We start from the raw sequence: 10,952 nt of genomic DNA, 5'->3' as shown, positions 1-10,952 counted from the left end.
TACTTTTACATTTTTATATTATTGATTTTTTATTTATATAATTTCTATTTTTATTTATATTATATTCATTAATATTATTATTATTGATACAAATGTTCTTATAACTACAACTTAAAATGACAATTATTATTATTATTATATTATTATTATTTTATTTCTTAAATGTATATATCATTATAAATTGTAATAATATATATTTTATTTATATTAATTTATTTTTCATATTTTTACATTATTTATTTCATAATAGTAGTATTTTATTATTGTTGTTTATTATTATTATTAATAGTGAATTATTATAACAAGAGACAACTTTCTTTGATTGCTGGTATTCTTTACATTTATAAACAAAAGTCTTTGTTCCTTGTCAGTGATGTGTTGGCAGAGAATGTGCTGACTGTAATAAACCAAATCTGTTTTCCTGCAGTGTCTTGATGTCATATGAGAATGTGGAGCTGGTGTTCAGTGACACAGAACGCTTGCCAGAAGCCTTCAGAAAAAGCAAGAAGGGAAGCGTTTACCTGACACCTTACAGGGTACATAATACAAGAGGAGGAGTTCAGACCATCATCTTATTTTTTTAATGATGATAAGGACAAAGCAAGGAAACAATTAAATAATAAAAGTGTGCATTATCTTTAAACATATTTTTAATATGATTAACCTGATGGATTTGGGCATCGTCTGTCTCCTGATTGGCTACATGATGCATGTGATATATAAAATTTAGAAATGTGCAATAAGGTCTTTTTCAGTGGTTTGTAAATGAATGTGTTCATCATTTGAACTGCTGTGGTTTGATCTTTAGGTGATCTTCTTGACTAAAGGGAAGGACCCTCTGCAATCTTTCATGATGCCGTTTTATCTTATGAAGGCCTGTGAGGTCAAACAGCCAGTACTTGGTGCCAACTACATCAAGGGAATGATCAGCGCCGAGCCTGGAGGTAAAACACCTCGAATTCGAATAATGCAAATAATTGCAACTGATTCAATAAATTTACTTTCATATCATGTAATTAATTCAAAACAATTGACACGTCTTTATATTACACAATATTGGTGTTAATATAATAATACATATTTTATTAAAAAAAAATATATATATACTGTATATTATGCATTCATGTTAAAAAACACAGTATTATGGGTGTTCAATTTTGAATTTCATGTTAACATGTTCAGCTTCAAATAAAAGTACTCAGATCTGAATCAAGACCCTCCTTGAGTTTTCATTTGAATAGTCTGGTCCTTGGAAGAAAGTATATGAAGAGTCCAGGTTTAGTGTAATCTGAACATCAAAAGGGAAGAGACAATGTACTCGTAGTAATAAAGTTTACTGAAGAGTGTTTCCATCACTGCTGCAGGTGGTTGGGAAGGTTCTGCAACCTTCAAGTTGATTTTTATTGCGGGAGGAGCGATTGAGTTTGGACAGTACATGCTACAGGTGGCGGCACAGGGTACGTTTTAAAAGTAACATCATTTGATTTAAAAAGAAATGTTTTAGCATCAGGTTGTTGATTTGATGTGGAAGCATTACCTTCAGTCTCTCTCATTCATTTCAGCATCCAGAGGGCAACCGGTGACTGTAAATTACGGTTGTCCTTACATGGCGAACAGGGCGTACGCTTACCCTCCACCTCCTCCCGCTAACGGCATGTATTCGGCCACACCTCCTCCTCCTGGATACGCCTACCCTGGACCTCCACCTCCAGGTTATAACACAACATATTATGTCCAAAATAGTGCAGAGTAAACGATGTACTGACATTTAAACTTGCATTCAAACACTAAACTGCTGTTATTTGGAGCAGTCGTAGCCTAATGGTTAGAGAGTCGAACTTGTAACCCAAAGGTTGCGGGTTCGAGTCTCGGTACCGGCAGGGATTGTAGGTGGGGGGAGTGAATGATCAACGCTCTCTTTCTTCCTCCCAAAGGAAAAAATGGCTGCCCTCTGCTCCGGGTGTGTGTTCATTACTCACTGCTGTGTGTGTGTGTGTGTACTTGGATGAGTTAAATGCAGAGCACAAATTCCGCGTATGGGACACCACACTTGGCCACACTTTCACTTATTTGTGTCCTGTAGGTGGATTTTACCCCATCCCTCCTGGCTTTGATGGACCAGCAGCCTACATGCCTCCTCCGCCGTATATAGCTCCGATGAACCACGCTCCTCCGGACCCAGACCTGCCCAGAACCCCCGCAGGTATGAGCCACTACTGTACTCCTTTATAGTTCAAGACGTCACTCCTGTCTTAAATTGATTGTGTTTGTTGTTCTAGCGGAGGCAAAAGCAGCTGAAGCTGCAGCGAGTTCCAGCGCGACTACGTTTGCTCCGACACGGGTCTACCTGCCCGAGGTGAGTTAACCAACTAAGGCTGGTCCCCACTGACTTCCATAGTATGAAGAAAAAAAAAAAAAAACACTATGCAAGTCAGTGGGGACCAGCAACTGAAGGTGAACTATCCCTTTAAATCTGTCTTTGAAAACAAAAGACTTCCGGAAGCTTAGTCACAGCAAATCAAATGCGAACGCCCCTTTACTGCACATTCCACCAAATGCATACCGTAGGGGGCTCTGGCCAATGTAGAGGGACCAGAGAGAGACACACATGAATTCATAGCTGGTGAATGAGAGGGACCGACTGTTAGCTGATTGAGCTTTTCTAAATTTGAAAAATAGTCCATTTAGGAGACATTTATGAGTGATTTTGTATAGATCGATTGAACGAGGTTTGAAGTATTTTGATAGTTGCATAAGAGTTTTGGACAGTGCTTCGGCCGTTGTTCATTCTCGACTGCTGCATCCAACGTTATTAAATGAAAGATTGTTGGCTGTCACTGCTCACTTGTTACAAACTGGAATCATGGAGGAATATCCGATAATGTCCACTTCGCAGGGCACTTACAGTCAAATATAACAAACGTCTGAAGCAATAAGAGAAACATACAAAATGTGCAGAGCGGGGGTACGCGAGGACTGGAATTGAGAACCGCTGCCTTAAAGGATTTAAAATTTGCTGAAAGAGTACTCAGCCTCAGGCCATCCAAGATGTAGATGAGTTTGTTTCTTCATCAGATTTGGAGAAATGTAGCATTACATGACTGTCTCACCAATGGATCCTCTAGTCCATAATCCATAATAACGCTTCCTCCAGTGAAAAAGTCCATCAAAATCCACCCACATATTTGTCTAGAGCTGTTTTGGCTTGTAAACGGTGCTTGATCTGTATATATTTCTCTCCTAATTCAGACAAGATGACTTTTTCACTCTAGAAAGCAATATTATGAATAGAGGACTCATATTTTAGCCGGAAGCAACGGTTTTTATCAGCTGTTTGGACTCTCATTCTGACGGCACCCATTCACTGTAGAGGATCCACTGGTGAGACAGTCATGTGATGCTACATTTCTTCAAATCTGATGAAGAAACAAACTCATCTACATCTTGGACGGCCTGAGGGTGTGTATATTTACATTTTTTGGTGAACTATTCCTTTAACTAAAACCTTTATGTGCTGCAAATCTGTTTTATACAACAGTTAGTTCTGGTTCTTGATTCTGATTGGACAGGCTGTTAGTCTGTTGTTGCTCGGCAACATGCAGTGGTTGATTCCACTTTGGCTTCTTTTGCAATCATTTTCATTGCCAGAGCAAAAAAAGCAATCAAATTAACTGAGCATTGTGTAAAATCACCTTCACAAACACTACATGTTGTATATTCTGATGAAGCGTGTTTCAGACGTGTTCTGCAGCAGTGTGTACTAGTCTTGGCATCTCTGAAGCATGCAGCAGCAGTTAAGACTAAAGATGCACTTTAACCCCACATGCACCTTCAGTCTCCTGGACAGCGTTTGTTGATTCTATTTTTCCCTAATTTATTTAATTATACAATTAATCAGTTACGCATGGTCTTCACTGCATTGTCTTATTTAAAGTGTATTTTATTAAAGTAAACCTGTACAAGTGGAACGATGCATTTCATTTATGGACGTTTTGTGTTCATCATTCATGTACATGATGAACAGGGTTTCAAAAGCAGACAAACATCAAGATGAGTTCACATTCATTGATAAAAGTCTCTCAGGAGATACAGACACAATTCGAAATGACTTCATTATTCCCAAAGAATGTGCTTTTCCAGTTGTCCCTTCACTCTTGCAGCTGTGATTGCTTGTGCAAATTAAATTGCTTTTCTAAAAATCAAACAATCTCCCAATATTAGGTACAGTTCCACCTGCTACTCTTTAGTGCATAAAATCAGCTCAAAGAAGTGAGCTCAGACCTCAAGTATGCTATAAAAGAATGGATTTCATATAATTATGATCCCATATTCAGATATAACACACACAGTGTTCAAACTTTCAATGGCTCTTTATAGAAAGGCTATCGTTCAGAATAGCATACTAATTCTATATTTGCAGTATGCATTATTTATACTGTGCACAGTATGCAAAAAAAAAAGTGCAGAGGAAGCCTGTTTCTGCCACAGGATAAAAAAATAAAAAGGGTAATTGTGACTTTTTTAAATCACAATTCAGAAAAAAAGCGAAAAAAATCGCAACATATAAATTCAGAATTATTAGAAAAAAAATTCAATTTTCAATTCAAAGTTTCAATTGCGAGGAAAAAAAGGTATAAATTCGGATTTTTTTTCTCACAATTGCTAGTTTTAGATCTCACAATTCTAACTTTTTTGACCTATAATGTGACATGCTCAACTTTCCAATTAAAAAGTGATGAAGCAACCAGGAGGAATATCAGCTTTGATTGTTTTTAATATCTCCCTCTTGACTGGTTTGATTAGACTAATTGGACCAAATTCGACTAAAAAATGCAATCATTTGTTTGATAACTGGACTTCACTTGCTAAATTAAATAATAAACCTACTATAGCAAGCAAAGCATTACTATTGCATAAAAATAGTGTTTAGTAGGCCTAAATGATACATATTGTGAAGTATGCAAGTAAGCTATTCTGAACACAACCAATGATAATGAAATTAGAGTTTATGACTAGAGTTTTAGAGTATGAAATTTAATTTCATAATCACAGATGTCAATATCTGAAGTGTTAAAAGATCAATTTGATGGACACATCATCCACGATGTAGTTACACTCTGTAAAAATAAACAAAATGCTACTAAAACTGATACAGTAGAAATACGTAAAAATACAAATCACTATAACAAGAATCCAACAGCACAGGAAAACAGAAGACGGAAATGAACACAACATAACTGTTTGTACTTTAAAACTGCCGGCGAACAGGTCTGTTTCTGAATATTTAAAAACTAGAAATGGGAATCATATACTAGAGTGGATACAGCAGAAAATAATTTTGATCTCACTCAAAAACAACATAAAAACGAAATAATGCACAGCTGGCCCTCAATGCAAACTCTTCAAAACTTCTTAAAAGTTCATGTAACCTGCTATCATTTGGCCACAGGAAAGAATGGCAAAGTTTAGGACAGAAACACACTTTATGAAGTACACAAACACAGATGTTCTGTGTGTGTGTGTGTTTTGGAATAGTTATTGAAAGACGTCTCTTCTGCTCATCAAGGCTGCATTTATTTGATCAAAAATACAGCAAAAACAATAAAAATAGTTAAATATTATTACAATTTAAAATAACTTTTATATTTGAATTTATATTAAAATGTAATTTATTCCTGTGATCAAAGCTGAATTTTCAGCATCATTACTCCAGTCTTCAGTGTCACATGATCCTTCAGAAATCATTCTCATATACTGATTAATATGAATGTACGAAATATATTTAAAAATAATTATTTTAAATTGTAATATTTCACAACATTCAAATCAATGCAGAATTTGTGAGCATAACAGACTTCTTTTAAAACATTATTTTTCATTTTAAATACTTGCAATGAATATTTCACTACATATTTCACTTAAGTGTGAGCATCTGCGTCTACATACTTGCGTGAAGTATGTTTCAGCCCTTACACAATTATCAGATCAACAGATCAACCCGAACCATCCCAGAGTAGATACTGAGCTCGTCAAATCTCACCACCGCTCAAAAACACCAGGAGTAAATGATGGCAAAGGAAGGCCACACGTCTCAGGTTCAGCTACAGTAGGGATGATGCATCTATTTCCCCAGGATCAAACCTTTTCATGCTCGCGGTTCACAGAGTGTAATGGTGACGCCCTCTCCTATCCAGCAGGCCGGTAGCAGTGCTTGTGTAAAGGCGCAGTGGAAGGCGTGCAGCCGGACCTGTCCCTCGGCGTAGTACGTCAGCGTCCCGGCCTCGTAGTCCAGCAGCATCCCGATGCGCAGCGGCTGAGCATTCGGCTGCAGCTGGCCGGCGACGGACTCCTTGCAGCCGGCGTGCCACGCGCTCAGCTGCCGCTCATCCAGCTGCAGGCTCCACGACAGCTCGTTCATCCCCACCATGCAGCGCTTGCCCTTCTCCTTGCGCGGGATGTTCGGGTACGTCACGCCCACATAGGCCCACGGTTTGGACACCTCCAGCTCCCAGTAGTGCTGGCCGTGAGTGAAGCTCTGGAAACACAACACCTGCCAGGTGTGGTCGAAGCGGGACTCGTCGGCCGGGACGGGGCGGGGCCCCGATGTCAGATGCTCCGCCCTCCTGTTGCTCTGGGAGAGCCGTAAGTGAGCATTGGCGGTGCGAGGGTCAAAGGTCAGGTTGCAACGGTCTGGATGAAGAGAAGAATTGCAACATATGAGAATAATAAACTACTGATGGCTCTAAAGCATTGTAGTATCCTGTGATGATATGATATGAGCGTACATGCGTTCAGTCCCTCCATCTCTGCTGGATATGATGGTGTTGCAGGACTGGGAACAACAGCCAGAACTGGCCTCTTATCTTGAGGAGAGCCTACGAGAAACAACGAAAAAAGGATTTTTAGAAAAAATAAATAAATAAAAAGAGTAAAAACAGTATTTTAAATAATTATCATTTATTTATAAAACTGTTCCCTTGCAAAGTTCATGATTGGTTAAATAAAATATGTAATTGACAGGACTATGGCATAAGTACCATAATATATATATATATTTGAAAAGTGTGTATTTAAAAAATATTTAGAATAAAATATATAATAAGTAAATAATAATTGTTTATGTTATTTTAAATATATTTTAAATACATCTTTTTTTAGCATCACTTTTTCATAAAAATGCGTATATTGTTATCCACCAAGATTTTTTTTTAAATATTGTGATATTCATTTTTTGCTTATATTACCCACCCATCGTTTGGCATAATCTTTGATAGTTTTATTTGTTGTGTTTGCATTCCATTTATGGGCAGTTTTTTTTTTTCTGAAATGGATTATACATTACATAAATTAATAGACTAGTGTAGGAAAAAATATTCAAATAATGGTTGCACAGAAAATATGGCGGAAAACATAAAACATGCTTGACAGATATGGATGAAACAATATTTTTAGACCAAAAAATGTACATAAAATTGTATTTTAAATAAATTTGTATTTGTATTACTGTTTTAAACTTAATTACTATACCTTATGATACTTTATTGTTATTTTGCAACATTTATGACAGTTTATATAAATAAATACATTTACATTTATCAAAATAGTGATAGGTCTACCATACTATTACTTTGAAAATTGTCATAAGGACCATTATCTTTTTGTACATTTTTGTTATTACCATGCTTTCATCAAATGGAGTATATATTGACATTGCCCACTCCTAGATTGGTATAATCGGTTGTTCTTTATAAAGTGATTTATAAAAGTCTTTATAAAGTGTTTTTGGGTGTGTGTTTATGTTTCATTTAGGAGCAGGTGTATCTGAATTGGATTATACATTACACTAATTAACAGACTGCTGTGAAAAAAAATATTCAAAAAATGGCAGAAAATGTGTGTACAACTTCAGTCCATCCTAAAATAACAAGCACTGATTATTTTTCACAGTAAATATTTGATACCACAAATCTGACTAAATTTGGCAAATCCAGTGATTGACCTCAAACACTCAGCACCTTGCAAACATAACTTTGTTTACTGGCTGACTGATAAAAGAAATCTATGTGTCCTGACTCATGGAAATTTTAAAAAATGCAGATAATTAGACTGAAACAGGTGATTTCAGACAGCCATTTTTGTGTGCATTTAGCGTCAGACGGTCAGTGAACAGACTGTGATCATTCCTCACCCTCTTTATCCTGTCCTCCGGACACCTGTACGGCTCTCTCCAGATCCTCACACACCAGCTTGGACACGCGGGACAGGACGTCTGTGATGGGCGTCAGCTTCTCCTGAACGCTCACATGCACATCCACAGGAACGTCACTGAAGCGTGGGACCTTTATGAACCTGGAGTCCTGCATCAGCACACAAACATGAGCACAGACACAAATCAGACCTATTCACATCTGTGACAACATTAACAATAAACTCTAAAACAATCATATCAAAATTAATAGTTAATATGATTATAAATTAATATCACTATAATAACAATAGTAATACTTTACCAACCAAAACAATCTTAGTAGCATCAACAAACATTTTTTTCTATATAACAGCATGAATTAATGTTAAAATAATTAATAAAAAAAAAAAATGAAGCCAGTTTTATTTATTTATTTAATAAATTTTTTTGTGTGTGGTGCACATTTCTAAAAAAAAAATAATAATAATAATTTAAAAATTACAAATATAAATTAAATTAAATAATATCAAAAATTAAATTAAATTAAATTAAATTATTAAATTAAATTAAATTAAATTAAATTAAATTAAATCAAATCAAATCTTGCTGAAACCTTGATGAGCTGGCAGGGAGGGAGGGAACACAGGCTGCTGATCTCCTCCTGAAGGGCTGTGAGCTGCATCGCTCTCTCCTCCAGCACAGCCAGCCTCTCCTGAGCCTGCAACAGTGTCACTTCCTGATGCTGCTCCAGAAAAAGCTGTGTCACCTCCTGTTTCTCTGCCAACACTTTTATCAGCTGTGAGAACTTGGTGTTCACCCACTGAGACGTCTGCTGTAGTGATACCTGACAGAGCAGAGAGAGAACAACAAGCTAAAACACACACGCCATGAGCAGTGATGCTACTGCTTTCTAATTCAGTATGCATCCTTTAAGACTATTCCCTCATATACACTGCCTGGCCAAAAAAAAAGTCACCGTTTGGATTTAAATAAACAAATACTTAAGATTTTAGGATTGAGGCCTGGCAGTGGATTAATGTGTGAATCAGTTTGTGTAGATTTAGTCTAAAAAAATGCCAAACAGCACTGGGTCCTGCATGTCTTTGCATGTTTAAACTGAATAAGATCCCAGCCATCTGGCAGAATGGAAGCGTTTATTAAATATCGATCAGTAGTAGTATCGATTACCGTATGATCATTTTATGGTGATTTTAGTCCTTATTTGTGCATGACAGCTCTTGTCTGCTTTCATTTTATGAAAAAGAGCAATGTGGATATTCCTCAAAATGTCTCCTTTTGTTGTCCATGGATGAAATAATGTTGTTAACACTTTACATTAAGGTCCCATTAGTTAACGTTAGTTACTGCATTAACTAACAATGAGCAATATATTTGTTACTGTATTTATTAATTTTTTGTTAACGTTAGTTAATAGAAATACATACGTATTGTTATATTACATTATAATACATATAATTATGTATTATTATATATTGTATGTTAGTGTATTGTGTATTACATATTGTTCTTTTTTTATTGTAAAGTGTCACTATAATGTCACATGGGTTTGAATATATATGACATATATTTATTTTTGTATAAAGTCCCTAATGAAGCGGGTAATGATGCTGTCTTGCCTTCACTTTCTCCATGTTCTCCATCAGCTCCAGGCGGTTTCTCTCAGCGCTTTCCTGGTGTTTCTTGAATTCTGCACTCTTTTTCTTCAATCCTGCCTGCACAGAAAAATTATAAGAATATTAATGTTGTGCTAAGTACAAACATTTTCCTACAAATTCTTTAAAAAAGTCAGCAATGACATACAGGTAGAATCTCACAAAACCAGTCAATATATTTCACTATAAAATTAAGAAATATATGTATGTATATTGCTCTTGGACAGAAGCCCACCATTCAGGATTATTTTTTACTAATGAGCACACAAGGCTTCCCCCCCAAGTGGTTACTCTTACTTTTGGAGAGAAAAACATTATCAAGATTGTGATGCAGAATCTATGTAAATATATATATATATATATATATATATATATATATTGCATAAAGAAAATTAATGGACATTTGAAAAACTGAAAAATTAAACATTTTCATCTCAAATTCTCATTACTATAATGCAAAAATAATGATATACTATTTAAACTATACAGCATTTGTATGTCAAATACAATATTACCTCTCTATTCTTCCGTTCTTCTTCCACCAAAATCTTATCATGGCCCTTGCACTCGTTCACAGAGCACTCATAACAAACACACATGCTGTCGTTCCTGCAGTAGATGACCAGAGGCTTCTGGTGCCGCTCACAGATCTGCTCTGGCTCCGGATCCGTGTGGACGGAGGCTCCTGCACTCACATCTGTCTTGGCTGGACTGTGTGTGGCGGGCATCTCCGTTATCATCGACAGAGACACGTTGCGATTCAGCTCAGGCCTTGTGTCAAAGGAATTTTTACAAAAAGGACAGTGGAAGTCTTTGTGCATGCCATCCCAGAATTTGGAGATGCAGGCCTTGCAGAAGGTGTGACCGCATGGGATTGTCACGGGGCATTTAAATAGATCCAAGCAGATCGTGCACTGCATATGATCATCCATCATAAATCTGGAAACCTGAAAGTACAAAATACATGATGCAACAACGTTAATGTCAATGAAAACCACTATTGGGGCATGTTGTCACAGACAGACACATACGATAGACGGATGGACGGACGGACGGACGGACGGACGGACGGACAGACAGACAGACAGACA

The 10,952-nt window shown here is 36.6% G+C and overlaps 2 protein-coding genes across 3 annotated transcripts in view; one reads left to right on the top strand and one right to left on the bottom strand.

Annotated features, from left to right (window-relative positions):
• The window catches only part of LOC107740862 (WW domain-binding protein 2-like), a 3,712-nt gene extending 1,347 nt beyond the window's left edge, over positions 1-2,365 (top strand). The window contains exons 2-7 of the mRNA XM_016553386.1: positions 428-536; positions 809-944; positions 1,365-1,457; positions 1,563-1,712; positions 2,084-2,203; positions 2,280-2,365. Coding sequence (XP_016408872.1) covers positions 428-536; positions 809-944; positions 1,365-1,457; positions 1,563-1,712; positions 2,084-2,203; positions 2,280-2,365 — 694 coding nt within the window. The remainder of the gene's footprint in view (positions 1-427; positions 537-808; positions 945-1,364; positions 1,458-1,562; positions 1,713-2,083; positions 2,204-2,279) is intronic.
• A 3,491-nt stretch (positions 2,366-5,856) lies between these two features.
• LOC107740844 (tripartite motif-containing protein 65-like) overlaps positions 5,857-10,952 on the bottom strand; it is a 5,786-nt gene continuing 690 nt past the window's right edge. For both annotated transcript variants that reach the window (XM_016553368.1, XM_016553369.1), the window contains exons 2-7: positions 10,377-10,808; positions 9,826-9,921; positions 8,802-9,032; positions 8,189-8,357; positions 6,786-6,875; positions 5,857-6,690 (exon numbers count right to left, since the gene is read on the bottom strand). In XM_016553368.1, coding sequence (XP_016408854.1) covers positions 6,146-6,690; positions 6,786-6,875; positions 8,189-8,357; positions 8,802-9,032; positions 9,826-9,921; positions 10,377-10,796 — 1,551 coding nt within the window. In that variant the 5' untranslated portion in view covers positions 10,797-10,808 and the 3' untranslated portion in view covers positions 5,857-6,145. The remainder of the gene's footprint in view (positions 6,691-6,785; positions 6,876-8,188; positions 8,358-8,801; positions 9,033-9,825; positions 9,922-10,376; positions 10,809-10,952) is intronic.

Source organism: Sinocyclocheilus rhinocerous, unplaced genomic scaffold (genome assembly GCF_001515625.1).
Source record: "Sinocyclocheilus rhinocerous isolate Xijiao unplaced genomic scaffold, SAMN03320098_v1.1 scaffold1908, whole genome shotgun sequence".
Taxonomy (NCBI): Eukaryota; Metazoa; Chordata; class Actinopteri; order Cypriniformes; family Cyprinidae; genus Sinocyclocheilus; species Sinocyclocheilus rhinocerous.
The sequence above is the reverse complement of the archived record's forward strand: the minus strand, read 5'-3'. Positions and strand labels throughout refer to the sequence as shown.